Source organism: Cheilinus undulatus, linkage group 24, assembly GCF_018320785.1.
Source record: "Cheilinus undulatus linkage group 24, ASM1832078v1, whole genome shotgun sequence".
NCBI lineage: Eukaryota > Metazoa > Chordata > Actinopteri > Labriformes > Labridae > Cheilinus > Cheilinus undulatus.
Genome location: NC_054888.1, coordinates 5,764,322 through 5,786,810, shown reverse-complemented (window position 1 = coordinate 5,786,810; position 22,489 = coordinate 5,764,322). Strand labels below are relative to the sequence as shown.

The following is a 22,489-nucleotide window of genomic DNA, read 5'->3' as shown; positions in this document are numbered from 1 at the left end:
GGTATCCAGCAAACAGTTCAAAGGTAAACACTCACACACTGTCCAACTTGCAAAAAAGGATGTATTTATTTGCAACGTTTCGGTTCTAGACCTTCATCAGGCAACAGACTGTTTGCCTGATGAAGGTCTAGTACCGAAACGTTGCAAATAAATACATCCTTTTTTGCAAGTTGGACAGTGTGTGGGTGTTTACCTTTGAAAAATAGGAACGCACCAGTGCATCGGTCCAACATCAGCATCAGTCCTGTTGAAAGACACGTCAGAGAATGGTGTGGCATGAACAGATGTCAGCAGATTTTTATCAGTTGTGTTGTATCAGTTTGGCTCCTAGTTCCTCCTAGTGGAAAACTTCCATCTGTTTTTTGTGGCCAAACATGAGAGAAAGCGTCAGCATTTTAGAGGAAGTGAAAGAAAAACATCAGCACTATTATCAAGAATTGGCTAAAATGTTTCAAACATTGTATGAGCACTATTTAAAAAGCTGATATAAACACATGTGGATTAATTTGTTGTTACCTTTCCATTCAAGAAAGAAAAACCCACAATGTTCACTGAATCAACTTGAAACTGACAAAATTAATAATAAAAAGACATTAATGAAAACTGACTAATGAAAATCAGACATTGCTGTTGAATTGTGGTTCAACAGAATCATTAGAAAAATAAATGATGAAACTGGCCTGGACTTAAACTTCATATTTTGTTGACAACCTTTTGAGGCAATCACTGCAATCAAGCAATTTCTGTAACTCAACGCATTTTGGCAAATTCCAGTCTGGCTTTGCTTTCCACGGTCTATTCTTCCTCAGTCGTCCACTTTGGCTCAAATAGCTACGGATGGTGCGCTCTGACGTTGATGTGCCTTGACCTTGGACTTCATCTTTAATCTCTTTGGACGTTGTTCTGGGCTCTTTGGTTACCATTCTTGTATCTGTCTCTTCCAGGGAGCGGACTATAAACTTCTGAATAATATGACCAGATGTAGTCACAGAAACATCAAGCTGCTTGGAGATGGTCTGACATCCTTTACCTTTAACATTCTTGTCTATCATTGTCTTTCTAATCTCCTGGGACAACTGTCTCCTTAGCTTTCTGTGCTCTATGTTCAGTGTGGTACCAAACAGCACAGTGACGACTTTTAACCCTTTAAATGGGCAGACTGACTGATTACAAGTTTAAAGACACCTGTGATGCCAATTACAGGACACACCTGGGTTTAATATGTCCTTATGCTCACTTTATCTTCAGTCTTTTCTAAGGGTACCATCAGTTTAGTCCAGGCCAGTTTTAATACTTAATTGTCAGTGCATTTTTATTTATTGTTAGATTTGTCAGTTTCAAGTTATTTCAGTGACCACTGTGGGTTTTGACCCCAAAATTTTGTCCACATGTGTATAGATATATAATATATACACAGGACTAAAACAACTGTAGGATGCTTCAGCGATAGTCTCATGAGTGCACAAACTCCCCTGATTATACTACTGGCTCCAGGGGCACAGCTAGGGTTTTCGGGCCCCTAGAAAGAATATTACACAGGGCCCCGCCTTAACTGGCTAGCCAAGCAACATTTTCACAAATATCTCTGCATTTTAATGTATTTTTGAAACATAATTTCCCCATTTATTAATATTTATACTATGGTTAAATTAGATTTACTTGCAGACTTTTTTAAGGAAGGAGCAGGGCCCCCCATTATTGTATTTACTTGATATTAATTTCAGTCTGTTGACCGATTCATTTAGTTTTTGGTTCAATAATGACTAATTACTAAGAAAAAATGAATAAAAACACACTTTCATTGCAGGTTTCCCAAGGGCCCCTTCCTATACAGTGGGCCCGTGTAATCATTCATAACCTATTTTTTAATTTAACCCTTATTTGACCAGGTCAGTCCCACTGAGATCAAATATCTCTTTATCAAGGGAGACCTGATGTATCTTAAAAACTCCGTAAATTGCCCGGCCCTAGCTGAGAGCATATTAAGTAACATTCACGAGTCACTGCTTAATCTTAAATTTCCAGAGCTGATAACTGAGCATCCACACATTTCCCCCTTATCTGTTCACAGCCAGCACACCTTCAGCAGATGAACACGAGTCTGGTTGTAACTTTACCAACTGTTGCTGAGTGCTGAGCTCATGGAGGATTAATGGATCTTTGTAAATAACATTACAGAGTCTGTTATTTAGACCTGCTCTCCTTGTAAAGTGCCTTTAGATAACTTTGGTTAACTGAATTTTGAATACCAATGCATTTTCTATTGAAATTAAAACCGCCTAAGCAAACTATCTGATATTTTTGTTGTTTACAAGTAGAGTATAAACGTCTAAAAGTGCACGGGGTATATCCACAGAGGGAGATTTCCCTCTACGTATGAATGAATGTCTTGTAAGCGTTGAGAGCAGAGGACAGTTAAGGGAACAGCCTGATAAGCAGAAGCAACACTTCCTCAAAACACTGGAACAGCTGCAAACCTCACGAACTTTACTCAGCTGCACATTTATTGGCCCACCTTTGAAACTTCGCTTGAGATAATATTTAACAGCAAACGCAGCGTATCGCATAACTTTAGTGTCCTCGGCGCGTGGGGGATCGATGGAGTTGTGATTCGGACGGATATTGGAGATTTTACGCTTCAGCTAAAACGCAGAGACAATGGTTGGTGTTTCTTACTCACATGTCGATGTTACGTTGATGACTTGGAGCTGCTAGGAGCAGGTTTCTGATTTTTCATGTCTGAACAGGGAACCATCGCTAAGGTGATCCTGGGAATCTTTGGGGTTACAGTCGTCGTCGTTTTGATCGCAGTCCCCACAGCTGTCTTTTTAAACGGTGAGTTCCTACCATTGATTGATATTATTGGCATTTGTGCATGTGCTTAGTTGGACGCGCCCGTGAAAGAGAGTTACGCGCGCGTCATTACGCACGATCTGTTTGGACCACTTTAAAAGCACTTACACGAGTTAATGACAGGAAATATGTGGTTATTTTTAATTATTTGCATGTTACGTCACAGAGGGATGATTATAATTGAGCTGTCTTTGCCTCTAAATAGTTTCATCTTCACTCAGCAAACATGACAATTCACATGACATAAATCCCATAATTACCCCCTAACACACTGACGTAAGCATTTCTCCACCTGTCATTATCAGCCTTTACAGCACTTACTTTCCTTCACGACACTCATGATCATCATGTATGACATCATCTGTTTTTTATCTCTAACATTTAACTTTCAGAGGACAAAGACGAGAGCAACAACCAGAAATTTTTCACCCTGGAGGATGTCTTCAACAGCACACTGAAGCCAAAGTCCTTCAGTATGAGATGGATCTCAGGTGGGTGGGAGACTGATTATCATCAGATATTTAATATAAAAGGGAGTGATAGGGGTGGAAGGGGAGTACAGCAGGGTGTGCACCAGCCTCTAAACTATAAAACTGTCACTAGAGATGCTTTATCTACCCTTTATAAAACACCCTCCTTTTCCCTAGTAGTGCAAGAACTATTAAACGTATATTTTATGTCTCTCCACTTGGGGAAAACTTAATTTTAAGAGGTCAAATAACTTCCTCAAAACTTGAACTTTAATCATGCATTGTCTGTCAGCCTTTAAACCAGTGTTACTCAACCCTGCTCAACCAAAGAGCCAAATTCTTTGAAAATACCTTTGCAAGAGCCACAATCTAAGAGATGAAAAGTTGCAAAAACAGCTTTAGGTAGCAATAAAAATAAGTTAGTGGTGGCAAAAAAAGGTCAAAAGGCAGCTAAAAAGGGTGAAAAGGGGCAAAAATGGGGAGAAAAATTGGAAAAAGGAAAAGTAGCAAAAAATATGGGTGAGAAGTGAAAAAATGTGTTACAGGTGGCAAAAAAAATGGTTCAAAGGTGGCAAAAAATGAGTGAAAAGTGACTAAAATGGGCAAAAAGCAGCAAAGAGTGGCAAAAATGGGCAAAGAAATAGGAAACAAGTGGTATTTAATGGCGAAATGTAGCTTAATTGGGTGAAAAGTGGCAAAAAATGATTAAAAAAAGGGCAAAAAGTGGATAAAAGTGGCAAAAATGATGAAAAAGGGCAAAAAGGAGTGGCAAAAAAGTAGGAAACAAGTGGTATTTAATGGAAAAAGGTAGTTTAATGGGTGAAAAGGGGCAAAAAGGTTTCCCTTTTTAAAGGTTTTCTGGGGGAATAAAATTTAAATTAAGTCATAAAAGAGCCACAAATCATCACAAAATAGCCACACGTAGAGTATTACTGCTTTAAACAGTCAGAAAAAAATGAGAAAAACAGACATTCAAGTTCCCCAGAGAATATCATGACCCCCTTACTTTTCCTACCAAGGAAACAAAGGCTCAATCCTAATACACCCCGACCACTTAGTTCAACCCCTAAATTTGAGAGAGGGTAGGATTTCCTGATTTTTGTTGGAATGGACGGGTATGACAATGTGCACAGGGCACACAGCCTTTTGAGTCATCTGCAAGATTTGAAAATGACAGCAACATAATATTTAAGTTAATGTTGTTTCAGTGGTCCACTTGATCCAAAACAAGCTTTTTAAAAAGTCGCTGTCATGTCTGTTTACATAAATGCTGTCTAAGACTACCAATGCACAGCGAATTCAATCAGTCTGTGCAATTGCATAATTGCATAAAAAGCTGCAATTATTTTTGTATTAAGTAGAAGTTGAAAGATTTACAACAATGCCTGCAGGAAGGCCTTGAAGTTTACAATGGTGCCACTGTTGCACGTTGGAAAAGTACCTTTACTTTCGAGGAGGAACAGACTTTTATTTTTGGAATATTAAGTTATTTTGAAGGCAGTCAAAATGTCAGTTATGTATTATATTACCTTAGCACATTTAGACACCTGAGCTGTTGTAAGTTTTTCCCTGTTCTTACTGTGTGTAATGGAAGCGCTGAAACTTGAATGTCCGTTGGGATCAATAAAGTGTCTATCTAATCATCTCATCTTATCTATCCACTGTAATCACAACAATAATCAGAGTCAGCTACATTTGCCAAGTATGCTTACATAACAAGGATCTTGACTCTGGTCAGCTTTGCTCTCTGTGTACATGAATTAAATATTAAGAGTCTGAGTCTGTGTGCACTGATGGTATGGTTGCAAGATGAGTAAAGGGTGCAAGAATGCTGACTAGACATGATCAAAGTATATCATATGTAAGAATGTGTGGATGTTTACATGAGGTTGATATAATAATGTAAGATAGTTCAGATCAGTGGTTTTCAACTGGCTGAGCCACGGGACCCACCATCAACTCCTCAAAAAGAATTGCAACCCAAATTTTGGAGAAACTTTTTTGGTCAGTCAGATGTATTTAATAAAAAGTAGTAGAGCTTGGGCCTAAGACATTACAAAAGATGTTACAAAACCAATAAAAGGGACAAAAAGATGCATGTTTTTAAGGACTCTCAGAGAACAAAATATTTTTCAAGGCACACAGCCGCAACCCACTGAGAAGGGCTGCGGGACCCACTTTTGGGTCCCAACCCACCAGTTGAGAACCACTGGTTTAGATGAGTTAGTGCAAAAGTTCATATGAGGTGAGGCATTTTACCACAGTGAGCTTTCTTGCAGCACTGAAGCTACAGTGAAGCCATAAGAGACAGTAAGGGATATTTTATATCGAGAAGGGCTAAGGTACTTGTTAAATAAAAGTTCTATTTTCTGACTGATAAAAGTCATCCGAGTAACTCTGTGACTGTTGAGTGGTCATTAGAGTGACTCTGTGACTGTTGGGTGGTCATTGGAGTGGTCATTAGAGTGACTCTAACTGTTGACTGGTCATTAGAGTGACTCTGTGACTGTTGAGTGGTCATTTGAGTGGTCATTAGAGTGACTCTGTGACTGTTGATTGGTCATTAGAGTGACTCAGTGACTGTTGAGTTGGCATTAGAGTGACTCTGTGACTGATTAGTGGTAATAAGAGTGGTCATTAGAGCGACTCTGTGACTGTTAAGTGGTCATTAGAGTGACTCTGTGACTATTGATTGGTCATTAGAGTGACTCTGTGACTGTTGATTGGTCATTAGAGTGGTCATTAGAGTGACTGTGACTGTTGAGTGGTCATTAGAGTGACTCTGTGACTGTTCAGTGGTCATTAGAGTGACTCTGTGACTGTTGATTGGTCATTTGAGTGACTCTGTGACTGTTGAGTGGTCATTTGAGTAACTCTGTGACTGTTGAGTGGTCATCAGAGTAACTGTTACTGTTGAGTGGTCATTAGAGTAACTCTGTGACTGATTAGTGGTCATTAGAGTGACTCTGTGACTGTTGAGTGGTCATTAGAGTGACTCAGTGACTGTTGAGTGGTCATTAGAGTAACTCTGTGACTGTTGAGTGGTCATCAGAGTAACTGTTACCGTTGATTGGTCATTAGAGTAACTCTGTGACTGTTGAGTGGTCATTAGAGTGACTCAGTGACTGTTGAGTGGTCATTAGAGTGACTCTGTGACTGTTGAGTGGTCATCAGAGTAACTGTTACTGTTGATTGGTCATTAGAGTGACTCTGTGACTGTTGATTGTCATTAGAGTGACTCTGTGACTGTTGATTGTCATTAGAGTGACTCTGTGACTGTTGATTGGTCATTAGAGAGACTCTGTGACTGTTGATTGGTCATTAGAGTGACTCTGTGACTGTTGAGTGGTATATATATATATATGTATACATTTTGCAATGCATCAATGCATTTTATGGTGAAAGTTTAGATAGGTAATAGACTCTAAGTGATCTTTCTTTAGTCAAAATGAAAGTCACATCTGATGTCTGATGTTAACCTTTCATGACAATGTATTGAATTATATAGGTAGACTGACAGCCCTTATAACCAATCAGAGAGCTAGAACAGACAAGCTGTAACCCCCTGTCTTTGCATGCTATTTTGAGCATGTTATTGTGTTTGCTGAAGCTAATTAAAGCTTGTTAAGATTATAAATTAGGTACAACCTGGTTGGCCTGCGGTCTGATTTGACACATAGTGAGTTATATCTTAATGGTGAGCTGAAGGGAATCATTATACAGCCAACAATCATGCTGTAAATTTTTAATCCAAAATGGTGCATTTGCTAACCAAGCATGTGCACTGTATGCATGTAAATTATTTTTTATCAGTTGTCTTTTGTTTGCCTGCTTGCCCTCAGTTTTAAATGATTTATTCCTTACTGTTTAACTTCCATTTTTACAATGTTCCTTCACAGATAGCCAGTTTCTGTACAAGTCCCAGGGTACAGTCTTTGTCCAGGATGCTTCGAAAGGAGGGGTCGAAGAGTTCTTGACCCAAGACTTGTTTGTAAGTCAGTTCCCACTTATGTATGTGTGTGCTTTCTTTGTGTGAAAAACAAAGAACATATCAGCGTATATAGCCAGTCATACAAATGCAGCCTTGTCTGTAAGGTCAGAGAAAGGTCTTTGGAAACTGGTCATAACAGTTTTCTTATCTCACACACAGGATAGAGTAAAAGCGTATGATTACCAGCTCTCTGCTGACCAGGAATATGTTGCATTCCTGAGCAACTATTCCAAGGTATGTGACACTTTTATTTATCTTAAGATGAGGTATATTTAAACTGATCGCATAATGGTGTTATTTTTCTGTCCCATTAGCTGTGGAGGCATTCATTTACAGCCTCATATTCACTGTATAACAAAATGAATGGGTAAGTAACTTAACTATGAGTTAAGTGTAATAGGCTGCTTATATGATCAGTTAAATAATTAATAAAACTAGTTTACATTGCTTTAAAATATGTGTGGCACAAAAACTGGTTTCTCAAGTTGTATTTAAACTTCATTTCAGTGAATTTCTCACATCCACTGGCATTCCTGATGAAGTCCAGTACTTTGCCTGGGCTCCTGAGGGGAACAAACTGGTAAGCTTGGGCAGAGAAATTATTGGTTGTATGTACTTAGCTGTGAGTGACAGTTCAGCTTTGAAGTGGGTGATGGATGGGGGCCATCAAGCACAACCTTTTCCAAACACTTTTGCAGAGTAAAAAAGGAGTGAAAATGGGCTCAGAAATCATAAAAAGTGTCTTTTCTGACTGATGTGTTTGCATTTTTATTGTTTTTCAGGCCTATGTTTGGAGAAATAATGTGTACATAAAGACAAGCCCTCAGTCGCCACCAAAGCAGATTACTTTCAATGGCAAAGACAATCTGATTTTTAACGGGCATCCAGACTGGGTGTATGAGGGTAAGTGGAGAGGGAAACAGAAAAAGTGTCACATATGTGACCCATTTACACCTGAGATTATGAAATGTAACCAGAGTACAGCCTTTGAGTTCATATCGTATCAGTGGTACGATACAGAATAGTATGGTATGGCACGACATGGCTATTACATACATTATGATACATTATGGTATGGTATAGTACTGCTTGGCTTGGTACAATATGGTTTGATGGGATATGGCAGTGGTTCTCAATCTTTTTTCAGTTGTGTACCCTCTGTGAAGTATTTTTTCAGCAAAGTACCCCCTAAACAGCGCAAAGCTTTCTGGCCAAAAAGAAAGACATTAAACAGCGCTGTGACAGCCGTCTGATTTATCAAACTTTGTAACTGATAAACAATTATAGATTACAAATTTTTTTTCAAACATTTTAAATGTTAAAAATGCTTTACTAAATTCATGGCACATCTTCTCATCACTAAATGTGGGAATTCAAATAAATGTATTGAAAACAGTGAGTGGAAAGGCATAAAACCATTTAAACCCAGGTGTGCAAAACTCTGCTCGGCTGCAGTGGTCTCTCTGGAACTATTTGGAAATATAAACATAGAGCTAGAGAGAACTAAAAACCAGTAAATAATTAACTAATTATAAAAAAGACAGCTAGGGCCCCTTTTTGGGATCATAATAAAGATCTCTTCTCAAACTGAAATCATGAACTTAGTTATAGATCAGCATTTCTTCACAAAAATAAATCATGAACCTTTTTATGAATGGAGTGATTGTGAATACAGTGATTGACAGGCATGTGCCAGTGTGGGTCAAACCATTCTGCCAATGGGGGAGACTTAGGGGGTTTTAGGGTCATTAAATCGAATTAATTTACAAAATATAAACTCCACTTTATAAACTTAAGATCCTTACACTCCAGACACAAATTTTTCAGGCAAATTATTCACACAAAATATTTACTTTTCGAACCTGTAGCGAATCAATGCAAGCTTCCACACCTGCAACATCATTTCACAGCGCAACATTGCTGCAGATATTTTTTCAAAGTTTTGCTCCGACGAGCACACATGGTGGTGGTGCCAATTTTTAAGGCAGACAGAGGAAGAAAACGTTCTCCTCTCTAACACCACCTGATATTTGTCCTCTCCTCATACCTGTCTGTAGTCAGTTCTTGTGTTTTTGCCTCATGTAGCCTGGTAGAGAGGGAGACAGGCAGCAGGCAGCCCGACATGTCCACATGAGCGCAGATGCACTACTCGCACAGCTGGAGGTAGAAAACACACCGCAGACGTTCGCAGCACGAATGTGATTTTAGAATGTACATAATATTCTTGCAAAATCGTGCCACTCCTGACATGCATAGAGAGGCGCTATTTTCTGAAATAGCCGGAATATATTTTAAAATCTCACATACCCCCTGGAGTGCCTTCACGTACCCCCAGGGGTACGCGTACCCCCATCTGAGAACCACTGGGATATTGTATAGTGGAAGAGTACTGTACAGTAAGGCTATGGAATGATACGATATGGTATGGTAAGGCTTTAGAATGATACGATATGGTACGGTATGGCTTCAGCATGGTTTGGTATGGTATGGTATGGCTACAGCATAGTATGGTATGGTTAGGCTTAAGCACGATGTGGTATGGCAAGGCTATGGTATACTACGGTACGGTTAGGCTATAGCATGGTATGGTATTTAGCATGATATGGTAGGGTAGGATTAGGCTCTAGCATGATATGGTAAGGTATAGTGTGAAGGATGGGAAATTAACACCCACCACTAGCTTAATGGGGGTGTTTTTGAGCAGTATCTGGTGAATTTGCCTAACCAACCAGCCACTTGGGCAGGTAAATTTTGTGACAGTAAACAGCATGAACTGAATCACAGCTTTCTGCTTATTTTTACTGACTTTGTGAGCAGAGCCAAGCAGACCAACATGCTCACTGACCAAAAAGCCAACATTTAACATTATTATGAGAAACTAATAGCTTGTGTCCATTTAGGTTAGCCATGTTAAGAAAAAAACATCCTGCCTTTTTAAACGTGGAACATGTGGAAATAGCATTATTTTATGTAAGACTATGGTATCAGATGGTATGGAAAGGAACAACATGGTATAGTACAGTATGGCACTGTGCAACATGATATGGCACGATACGGTATGTTAGGGTTCTGCTATGGTATAGTAAGGTATGGTACTGTACAAATAGATTGGGGTGATATGGTACAATGATGTATATTATGGTACAGCACAACATGATATGGTATGGCCTTTGTAGCTCAGATTAACATGTTACCCTTTTGTATAAGCTTAGATCCTGACTCAGATTTACACTTTTCTTCCCTATAGAGGAGATGTTCTCATCCAATCAGGGTCTCTGGTGGTCACCTGGAGGGAAGTATGTGGCCTATATTGAGTCCAATGACACAGAGGTCCACACTATAGAGTACACCTGGTACGGGGAGAACCAGTACCCCAGCACTATCTCCATTCCATATCCAAAGGTGGGACATTTATCCATGGCTGGTTTATACTGGCCTTTTTGTCCAGTCACCCATGCATGCTTAATCCTTATTATCTTGTTTATCCTACCTTCTTGTCTTGTGCAGCCTGGTACTCCCAACCCTATTGTGAAACTCTTTGTTGTGGACACTGACAACACCACTAGTATATCAGAGGTTGTTGTTCCAGACTTGTTCAGCTCAAGGTTATTATGTTTCTTTTTGCTTCTAACCATTTTATCAGGAAATTCTCTCCTGTTGTTCAGTACAATATTCCGACACAAACAAAGGTTTAGCTTATCTTTCTTTCTTACCTTCAGTGAGCATTATCTGGCCACCGTCACCTGGGCGACTGATGAAAAAATTGCAGTTCAGTGGCTGAAGAGAATCCAAAACCACCTCATCCTGCAAATCTACAGCTTAAATGGAACCAGCTGGGAACCTACAGAGGTAAATATCATGTTATAAACAACTTTAAGTTTTTTATTTTTACCATACACCAAATTGTAGCAACAGTTGCATTAGAGACTAGGCTGAGTTGAAAGTTTACAGACCATTTACATGGGAGAAAAACTGCTGTAAGCAACATAGTTTATATAACAGAGAACAAAGCGGAGGTTAACTGACCCTTGATTCTGTTTCAGAAGGGGTTCGGGTTAGGTTTAGGGCAGTTTTGCATGGTTTGGCAGAGTAAGACCTATGTTTGTTTGTGTTTCCACAACCAAGGTTGATCAAGCCTTGCTTGTAGTGATGGGAATTGAGTATTTTTTTTAGAAACCGGGATCCATTGTGTGAGATTATCTTTTAGGCTCCGAAACATCTCTTCAATTGAAACCAGTATGACTTTATTTCCTCTATCAAACAATTAAGTTCATTTCATTTAAAAATTGAAAAAACTGTCATATAGGGGCTGTCTCATGTTGTTTGCATAAAAGAACTGACTCGTTTGCAATGACACATCTCTGTAGGTCCCAACTTGTCATTTTGAATAAAGTTTCATTTCAATCCAACATTATCACCATTTCCTTAAGAAGCATGTTTATGAACAAATGAGGAAGAAAAGCGGTTAAAAAGGTACTGCTTGCTTCTTAGCTGAGGACAGAACTTTGCGTATGAAAGTGCCAAATCTTTCATCCAATCAATGGTCACATTAAGTCTAGCTCTCTTTCAGTAGACTCTGATTGGTCAGATTAGATATTTTGACAGACGGGTGTCAAAAATTAGGATGGCATTGATTGGTTATTTAGGTACCTGACCCAAATTTTGACAGTGGAGACACAAATAATTGTGGGCCATACTGAACCATGCTTGTCTTAAATGACACTGTTACTTTATGGAAGTTACTTTATATGAAAGAACTTATGATGTAGGCTTTGAACCATCATTTACATATGAAAGGACTTACAGATGGATGCCTCTATGGCCCGTACACAAAGAGGGTTTGATGTCATGATCAAAAACTTTACTAGTTTTAAAGTGGCCTTTTTCCCTTTGTTCCCATTTCCTGACTCTTAACGTTCACCTCTTACTACTGATCAAACCAGTGTCCAATTTAAATAAACTTCATCTGCTGACTATTTAACTTGCTTACAAAAATGTTGAAATAAACAGGTGTAACATTTCCAGTGTAGCTGCAGCCCTATGACGTAGGAGTTTTACTTGTAGGGCTTACTTAATGTAGCAATGTCTTGCAACATCTTTTAGACTGATAAGGTTATGAAATGTGGATGAGTAAAGTAAAAACGTGTTTATCTTGTTACAGCAAATGGAGCTGAAAAGTACCAGTGGATGGATTGGACGGGTAGGTACAGGACATAGTAGAAAGATATTAGGGGACAATGTTTACCACGTTTATCATCTTTGGCATAGAAAACTGATATATTTCAGTTTTTGCTTGGGAAGCTGGAAAAAATTTCTCTGAAATTATTGGGATTTTTTCTCTAAACTTGGGAGGGTTGGTGTGATTTAAAATTTTGGAACTTTTTGGTTCTTTCATGGAAATTTTTTGTCAGAGTTTTTGGAAATTTGATTGGAAATGTGGGTGGATTATTTCCTTTAAAATTATCCTGAATTTTTATGGGATTTTGAGGTAATTTTTTTGGATGTTTAGGGGATTTGCTTGAAATTTTTCATATTTTTCAACAGAATTTTGGATATTTATGTATAAGTTTTGGGGTATTTGATTAGAAGTTTAGGCTGCAATTTGCTTTGAAATTTTGGGGGAATTTGCCTGTGAATGTTCATGGATTTTTTAAGGGATTTTTTTTAATGTTTGGGAGAATATATTTGGAAATTTTCTGTAATATCCCACAGGATTTTGGGGGAGATTACTGATCAAATTTTGGGAATTTATCAGAAATTTTAGATGGAATTTGCATGAAAATTTGGGGAATTTGCCTGAAAATTTTCAGGATACTTCATGGATTTTTTTACAGATTTTTTTTTAGGTGTGTGAGCGTTTATTTGGAAATTTTCTTTAATTTCCCCGCATAATTTTGGGGGTGTTTATTGATAAAATTTAGGGAATTTTCCTTAAATTTTTCAGGATACTTCATGGAATTTTATAAATTTTTCTTTGTGTTTTGGAAAATGTATTTGTAAATTTTCTGAATTTTTCCCATAGAAATTTGGGTTAATTCATTTAGTCAATTTGGGAATTTAATCAGAAATTATGGATGGAATTTTTATGAAAATTTGGGAATTTGTCTGACATTATTCCAGGTATTTTCACTGACTTTTTGATGAAAATTTAGGGTATATCTTTCAGCTTTTTTGTTAGAAAAATAATCTTAAACGCTTTGGGGGATATTTAAGAACATTAAGGGGTATTTATAAGGGATTTCTGGAATTTAACAGACTTTTTCTGGTAAGGTCTTCGAAATATGGGAGAATTTAGGGGTATTTTTTCATGTTTTGGAAATCTCTGATGATTTTTTGGGAATTTTCCAAGACCTCCAGAACTTTTAGTGGAAATTTAGTGTAAACCTGGAAAGCCTGTTTTCCTTATGCATTTTTGTTGAAAACAACTTCCTGTTCAAAGACAAGACCCAGGTTTCAAACTCATCAGGTCCCACTTATCCTAAATAACTGTGAGAAACTAAAAATGCATTCCAAACAAAAGCTTAGGTCTCAGGAGGTTACTATCGATCCAACACAGTCATATTTATCTACCTGTTTGCGCAATGTTTGCTGCTAAGTGACTTGGTGTTTTTAGTTTTTAAATATTTCATCTTGTTTACAATGCATTTCCAAACTCTGAACTCAGTGTGTTCTGTCTAGTTTTCTCCTCCAGAGCCAGTTTTTGCTGCAGACAAAAACATCTACTACATGCTGATGAGCGACAGCAGTGGGTACAAGCACATCCATCAAGTGAACAATGTAGGTGGAAAAATATTCTCCTAGTCTTCAAATTTGGGGAGAGCACTGGCCTATCATGAAAGGATTGATGTGTCCTTCATTTTACTAACATGGAAAAACTGTGTTCTGCTCATTCCTGTAGGGAACTGTTACCCAAATCACCAAAGGACGATGGGAAGTCATTAGCATCCTGAAAGTAACAGCAGATAGTGTGTAAGTTAAACAGCACTGTATCATCTGCATACGGCTTTATACATAAAGTCTTGGTTGTACTTTAAAATCATCTTTCTTTCTTAGGGGCAGGCTAATTGCTGGAGTGTCTATTAGAAGCAGATAGATGATTCCTTCTTTCTGGTTATAACATTTTTTATATGTAAGGGAAAATACCATGAGTGGGCGTGGCTTTGGCTCATTCAACAGACACGCCCACACCATCCTAGAGCATTTTACTGTCTAATTTTTCATGATTTTGAAGCTTAAATTTATAAGCTTGGAGAAATTTTTCATGACTAAAATTTGGCCTAGTGGTTCAGAACACTGTGGCCTGTCAAACAACAAACCTATTCAAATACGTAAGTGAAATATTAATGTACTGCTTATTTATGATGATTTTCATAAAATGCTGCTGCAGCTTCTCTTTTAGAAAAATAAAAACAAAAAGAAGGTGTTTCCACCTTAAACGACTGTCTTATAGCCTCCATAGCTGCTTGTTGTAACGTTTAATTGTGACTCCGGTGCATTTCCACAAAGTAAGGCTTAGCGTCTTTCATAAACTTTAAGAGAAATTCAATCTGTCACATGAGCTGAGTCTCCCAACTCAATTTTAACATTTATTCCACAGTTATTTTTCCAGTAATGAGGACGGCGGCAGGCCAGGAGGAAGGAACGTTTACAAGTAAGCATCTTTTTAAACATTACACTGTTTTTGCTTTGGATTTTAGCTATCATTATTAATAGAAAAGCATTTCTCAGACTGAAAGTGTGTGTTTTTGTGTTTCAGGATAGACTCAAAGGGAGTAAATTGTCTGACTTGTGCTGTACGTGAAAAGGACTGTCATTATAACTCAGCGTTATTCAGCCATGAAGCCTCGTACTACCGTATGAGCTGCAGTGGTCAGTTATGCTTTTTTCGTTGTGTATTTTCCTCGCATATCTTTGCAACTCACTGTCTTTAAAAGTCATTCATATTTTGATACTGCATGTTTTTATAAATGTATGTGAAAGATACGGTTGTTTTTTCTACTTTTTATGTAAAGGTCCTGGCATTCCCTTCCATGCTCTCTGGGATAACACAAAAAATAAAGGTAACTTAAAATATCCTGATTAAATATGAAATGATATCAGTGAGTGGCTGCAGGGTGGGCCAGTGGTTAGTGCTTTTACCTCACAGAAATAGGGTTTATTGAATCGTACATGGCCTTTGTGGATTGTCGTGTTTTTCTCTGCTTGCATGGGCTCTCTCTGAGAACCCTGGCTTCCTCCCACAGACCTGAACCATGCTCATTAGGTTAGCTGGAGAAAGCAACTTGAATTAGCTCTAGCCCCTATAAATCTGTACAGGATAAGCAGTGTAGATAAATGTATAGGTGTTATTAAAGAGGAGATTTTTTTAAAGATGATTGTTTTTCTTTCCCAATTTTACAGAAATTCTGGTTTTAGAGGATAACACAGATTTTACCACACGTATACAGGAAATCGAAATGCCCACTATGCGGCGTGACACAATCAAACTTGGTGGAAAAGGTAAGTGAGAGCAGAAGTAAAAAAGACAGCACTATTTAAGTGGGCCTTAATTACCTATAACTTTAATAAGTAAAATTATCAAAGGTGAAAAAAGTACCAGACAGTTGCACTTAAGTAAAGGTATAGTTACTTCTGTTAAAATGTACTTAAGGACAAGTGAAAATACTGGTCTGAAAATCTACTCAAGTAAAAGTACAAGTACTGATCTTAAAAAGTACTAAAAAAAAGTAAAAGTAAACAAAAAAGCAACTTAGTAACATTAATCTGAGTAAATGTTAGCAATTATCACCCCTGGTAATTATCTTGTAAGTTCTCAAGAATAAGGTCGTGATTACCAAGTAATAAGTTAATATTTTTCAATAACAAACAAATATGGTAACATTGAGGAAGTATTTCCCTAGAAATAATTCATTATTCATCAAGTAATAACTTTTTATATTGTGGCAGTTTTCTGGTAAATAGGTTGTATTTTACATTAACCTTAACCCTCACCCTAACCCCCACCCTAACCCTTCATGCTGAAACCTAACTGTCAACGTCAACAGTGGACTTCTTACCTAAACCTAACCTTTAATGTCTTGTCAGTAGTCTTCCTACCTGAACCTAACCTTTAATGTCTTGTCAGTGGTCTTCCTACCTAAACCTAACCTTTAATGCACTGTCACTAAGGACCTTAGACCCAAACATTAGAGCCCTAAACCCTTATACTGATCCTAATATTATAACAACAAAATACATTACAATCAGAAATGACAAGAATCATAAATCCACTGCAGTCAAAAGTACTCAAAAACTCTCTGATCACATCCAGTGGGCCACACTAGCAGAGGGACTCTTGTATTTTGACACCAAAACTCTCGGTGATCCCAGGACAGACACCAGTGATGACTGAGTCCCGAAATTTTTACACACAATGATGACCAAAGTAAACTTATGAACAGTTCAAAATATTAAAACACTGGACTAATTACCATATACCCTGCTTGCATTACTGCCAACTCACCAATGTTTGACACTCATCTACAACTACCTCCTGAAATTGTCCTTTCTCAGATAGTAACTATGACTATGACGGCCCAGGCTAATCATTGGGTAATTAGGGCCCACTAAAGTAAAGTGCTATTATAAAAATGTCTACTTCACATTCAACCAGTGAGTGAGAGAATAAATGCAGAGATACTTATGCACTGTCACACATCTCTGTGGATGTTCATATTCCCCAGATCTCTGGTACCAGATGTATTTGCCACCAGGATTTGATTCGTCCAAGAAGTACCCGTTACTTATAGATGTGTAAGACTATATCAAGAATTAAACTCTTTAAAATGACAGTAATGTAAAAAGGAAAACAAGAGTAAATCACCAGATTCCTTTTCCAGATATGCTGGTCCCTGCAGTCAGAAAGCAGACTTCGCCTACAGGGTGGGCTGGTCTACCTACCTGGCCAGTACTGAGAAAATCATCGTCGCCAGCTTCGACGGAAGAGGAAGCGGCTACCAAGGCGACGAGATAATGCACGCCATCTACAAACGTCTGGGAACCTATGAGGTGGAAGATCAGATAACAGCAGCCAGGTAAGGAAAGCAGTTTGGACAAGTCAGTAACTGCATCTCAGGATCAAAAACAAACAGCTTCCCTCTCTGGTCCAAGCTCGATAAAACTGGATTCGACTCGTTTCTGGGGCTTAAATGCTCACGCAGACAGGAAATAACACAAGTGTCACGGTGATGACGTTCACATTTTTCCTGTTTGTATCATATTAAATTACATAATTGTCTATTTCAGGGAGTTCATCAACATGGGCTTCATTGACAAAGAGAGAGTCGCTATCTGGGGCTGGGTAAGTCACTCTGCATAAATGTTATGAAACTTTTATCCCCCTTAAGCCACACTCAGTTAGAGCGTGGTATTTTATAGTTTAGAGAGCAATAAATGGGCTTAAAAACAAGTTAATGTTTCACCTCACTGTCAGTGCCATGATCTTTACTTAAGGTTTAAGGTGAAGATGAGCTCAGTAATAACCTGTTTGTCTGACTCAGTCTTATGGCGGATATGTGACGTCAATGGTCCTGGGAGCTGGAAGTGAAGTTTTCAAATGTGGCATGGCGGTCGCTCCCGTCTCTAAATGGAAATATTACGGTATTTTTAAACTTTTAATGCAAGTTTCCTAAGTTAAAATCCTTCCAAGACCATAACTTCAACAGTTTTGTTTCTATTCCAGATTCAATCTACACAGAGCGTTACATGCTGGAGCCTTCAGAGAACGCTCATTTCTACGATGTAAGTTTATAAATTCACATCGCTTACATCTAAAGGTCATCATTTATGCTAGAGACACCGGTAAACACAGATCTGTTTATGTGCAGAACTCCACAGTGACTGAAAGGGCCAAGAACTTCCAATCTGTGAAGTACCTGCTGGTTCACGGTACAGCTGACGGTGAGTTATACAGGGCTTTCTCAAATAATGTTCAGTTATGTTTCATTTATATGCAATATACTGACATAAATCAAGCACTTTTGTTGTTTATTATAAAAATATCAAAGTTTTTTTCTAAACATAAATATAAGAATAAATTTAGCTCAGTTGGTAGAGCAGGCCCCCATGTACAGAGGCTACACTCGTCAGAGCAGGATCCAAATCCTGGTCCTGGATCTGTTGGATCTTGTCACTCCTCAGTTATCCTTTCAAAATAAAGGCAAAAGCCCCCAAAATAATATTTAAAAAGTAATATATTGGTGATTGCATTTTCTCCCTTTTCTTTTAAGCCATTATGCTAAAAAAGACTGAACTTGTTATTAAAATTTACAATTTTTTTCTCTCCCAATGTGAAATAAATGAAGTGTATTCCCCCAAATTTTTAACTTTTACCTTATTTTTAAGATAAATACTTTCCTTTCTACTTGTCGAACCATCTTGAATTCAAAAAGTGTAAATGGCTTTGCTGTAAGTTACTTATTTTTGATTGTTTTATTTTGCAGACAATGTTCACTTCCAGCAGGCAGCTGAGATCTCTGAAGCTCTAGTAGATGAACAGGTTGACTTTGAGGCGATGGTGAGTAATCCCACAATCCACTACACCACAGCCAAATTTGAGACCTTAAAGGTCACATCTTTTATCCCTTTAAGACAAGTTTATATTGGTCTCAGAGGTCCCCAAAACATGCCTGTGAAGTTTGTTGCTGAAAAAAACACTCCAGTATTGGATTTTTGCATGTCTAAAAACCCCTCTGTTTCAGCCCTGCTCAGAATGAGCTGTTTCTGTGTCTGTAGCTTTAAACGTTAATGAGCTGTCTGACTCCGCCCCTCCCAGGAAATGAATGTGGCTTGTAGGGTGTGGCTCTCCTGATCTTCCTCTCAAGGATCAGGAGAGGAGGGCAGAACTTTCTTACAGGCAAGGGGCAGGCTAACTCCCAAAATGACATCATGAGGGGAAAATCTGAGAACGGCTTGTTTCAGCACACATTTTCTGAAAGTCGCAGAAAGAGAAGGGGGGAGGGCATTGATTGTTCTGATTCTTAGGGGGATTATGGACAGGACAGGGGCACATATTTTTCTTAGAAACGCCTTAAAAAAGTGTATTTTGCATTATGTGTGACCTTTAAATCTTCTGGGGCCCACCAAAAAAAAAAAAAAAAAATTATATCGATCGTGTGGATGATCTGGGATCCCCTTGCCCTTCTACGAGCCTATGTCCAAAGCATCAAGCAGGGTTAGCACATGCCCCTATGCCTACAAGGAAAGCCAAAGGCAGGGAGAGAAGCAGTAATAAACCCAAAGCAGAGCAGGCATCACTGACAGCAGAGTAGATACACTCAGATAAAGCATAGAGGAGCTGGGGTGGAGGAGGGTTGCAAAAAGCAGCTTGCAGAGGGAGCAGCAAAGCATAGTTAGGCTACAGGAGTTTAAATATGGTGGCATGAGTGCAATTAGCCAACAGGGTGCTTAAAGCAAATCAGCTGGCTGCGAGGGCTTGCATGACATCAGCTGATCTGAAATATATGGCAGCGCTTGACCCTGTGGCCTGCCTGAAGTAACACTATAGACATGACTTTTGTTCCATAAATAGAGAATTTTAATGCAAATGCTTTGCTGTCTGATACATTAACTTTACTTTTAGAGTTTGTGGGGTCATTAAGTACAACTAATGAGCCACTGCTATTGATTTACTGTTGATCAGGCATCTACAAAGTTATGCAAATTTTCTTGTGTAGGGCGCAGAGATGGCCTAGCAGTCTAAGGCGTGTCCCACGTACGTGGGTGGCCCAGGTCTGGATCCAGCCTGTGGCCATTTGCTGCATGTCTCTCCCCACTCTCATCCCATTTCTGACTCTATCCACTGTCCTCCTCTGTCAAATAAAGGCACTTAAAGCCCAAAAATAAATCTTAAAAAATATATATATATATTGTTTAATATTTATCTTTGTGAATGTTCTCCCACATAGCATTAAAATCTCCAAAGACACTTATTACTTCTTAAAATCAGGAAGCATGTGGCATAGTAGAATATTTAACAGAGTGTCATCAGTTAATCCAACACCAGTTAAACCATGACACCAGTTGTAAACGTCTCATTAAAAAAAAAAAAAAAAAAAAAAGTGACATGAGTTTAAACTTCTGGTGGTGTTTTGCTTCACATGTTTTGTCATCATTTAAAATGTGATTTAAATCTGTATTTTTTTTTATTTCTGTGACTTTTAGTTATTGTAAATGACCTTTCATTTCCCCGATAGTACCTCTGCAGCCCACCAGAGGGCCCCAGCCCACACTTTGGCCTTCTATTAGACAAGAAAAAACTTAAGTTTGCTAATGGGATGTTCAGAAATGTTTAAACTGTGAATCAGTGAATTCATAAACACTATTTTTGTTTTACCTTTTTCTTACAGTGGTACACAGACAAGGATCACGGCCTCGGCGGCTCGGCCTACCAGCACGTCTACACCCACATGAGCCACTTCCTGCTGCGATGCTTCAATGACGTCCACTGATCACCAACGTCTGTTTCCATGTACATAAGCAGAAGTCCTTTTAGGGTACAGACTTAAATTATCAGAGCAGACTTGATTTTAAGGGCTTTTAAGGACATTCACTTTAATGACTCACAATCCCCTTGTGAAGCATCAACATAACGGATTTATTTTAAGTATTTAATTATGTTGTTTTATGAATTCAATCTGAGACAAGCATCAGAGCAATAATATGAAGGTTTGAACTGAACTATGCTTTTACTGCTCAGTCCTGAAGGGTTTTTACCATATTTTCATAAATTATTATTGATTATTTACTGGCAATGCATTGAAATAATTCCATGAGCTTTACTAACTTTATGAGACTGTTGACTGTTTGATAAAATGACTGTTTTGTAAAATAATAAAGAATTAATACAGATAACTGGATCCATTTACTTTTATTGAGCCATTTTTAAAATTTACACTTTTTATAGAATATAATTTAATACCACCCTCAGCAGTTTTTTTCCTTTTTTTACTCACCCCTTACAGACAGTTTCAGCTCCTCCTAAGAATGCTAGCTAGGATGCTAACTAAGCTTAACCATTCATACAAGCATCACATCTTGTTTAGCCCAAGCATGAACAAATTTCCATTAACAGTTTTGGATTTCTTGGACATTTTTCATTCTAAAATCCACACAAATCCTCTAACATTTCTGTGAAAATTCTTAACCATATTCTTAACCATGTTTCATTAAATCTTTTTTAATCTAGCCTGAAAATTAGAATAAACATTTTCCCTAAAAATTCTTATTTTACTCCCAAAAGTTTGCAAATACAAAATTGTGGAAAATTCACAACATCCAAAATAATCCCTGAAATTTCTTTGAACATTTAAAACGACCCCCGCACTATCACCACCAAAATCCCAGCAAAATTCACCCAAATTTCCAAATAGATTGCCAAATGAAAATAAAAAATTAAATTCAAGCAAAGTCCCCCAAAATTATACATTTCCTAACTTTGCATGAAAGTGCCTAAAATATTCTAAATTCTACATCACATCCAAAGAAATTTCCTAAATTCCCCCTAAAAAATTAAAAGCAAATTTCCACCAACACTTCCAATGAAACTCTTTAAGATACAAAAACATAACTCCTGAATGAAAATAGTTGATTTTTCTGGTTAAATTCCCCCAAATATCCAAACATATTTACCAATATTTCAAATAAAAATTTCACAGCAATTTCTCCCAGTAATTCAAGCAAATTACTTAAACTGCAATGGATATTGGGTCTTAAGAGGTCAAAACTTGAAGGGCTTTGGTTTTCTTCAGGCTTGTCTGACTTCCCGATGAAGGCTTGGTGCCCTAACACGTCTATATTCTTAGTGGGTTGTAAAGGTCAACATCAGTGGATCCCAAGGTGGGGGAAAGATAAGGATTAAGAGATGTTTATTCCAAAAATCTAAGAAAATTCAAACTGATTTTAAATGTCAGACTCTGCTCTCCAACCAGTCTTTCAATAAATGACTGTATGAAGTGTTTTACAGCTGTTCTGACCTTTAGTGTTGTCCTTACATGAGTATTGAGTAAGCAAAACATGATTATGCTGTAAAATTGAGAGTGAGGGTCCCCACTATCTGGTACTGGAACTGGGCCCCTGATTAACCAGAGAAAGGGCCCTCCACGTGAATGTACGTGTGTTGGATTGGAGGCACTGGCGT

At 38.1% G+C, this 22,489-nt stretch overlaps 1 protein-coding gene across 1 annotated transcript; it reads left to right on the top strand.

The window, feature by feature from the left end:
* Positions 1-2,087: 2,087 nt before the first annotated feature.
* Positions 2,088-21,197, top strand: dpp4 (dipeptidyl-peptidase 4). The gene is made up of 26 exons (XM_041781690.1): positions 2,088-2,661; positions 2,748-2,835; positions 3,246-3,344; positions 7,223-7,314; positions 7,474-7,548; positions 7,629-7,681; positions 7,822-7,894; positions 8,097-8,217; positions 10,562-10,716; positions 10,822-10,919; positions 11,034-11,163; positions 12,476-12,514; positions 13,993-14,091; positions 14,213-14,283; positions 14,912-14,965; positions 15,071-15,183; positions 15,327-15,374; positions 15,715-15,813; positions 17,037-17,106; positions 17,193-17,387; positions 17,599-17,653; positions 17,853-17,952; positions 18,035-18,093; positions 18,180-18,252; positions 18,795-18,868; positions 20,700-21,197. The coding sequence occupies exons 1-26, from the start codon at positions 2,659-2,661 to the stop codon at positions 20,799-20,801; spliced, it is 2,238 nt and encodes a 745-aa protein (XP_041637624.1). The 5' UTR covers positions 2,088-2,658; the 3' UTR covers positions 20,802-21,197.
* Positions 21,198-22,489: the final 1,292 nt, after the last annotated feature.

Bases quoted from the DNA above. Each gene is read 5' to 3' on its own strand.
- dpp4 (XM_041781690.1), top strand. The intron at 8,218-10,561 runs GTAAGTGGAGAG...TCTTCCCTATAG, and splicing joins TCCAGACTGGGTGTATGAGG to AGGAGATGTTCTCATCCAAT. The intron at 15,184-15,326 runs GTCAGTTATGCT...TTTTATGTAAAG, and splicing joins CTACCGTATGAGCTGCAGTG to GTCCTGGCATTCCCTTCCAT.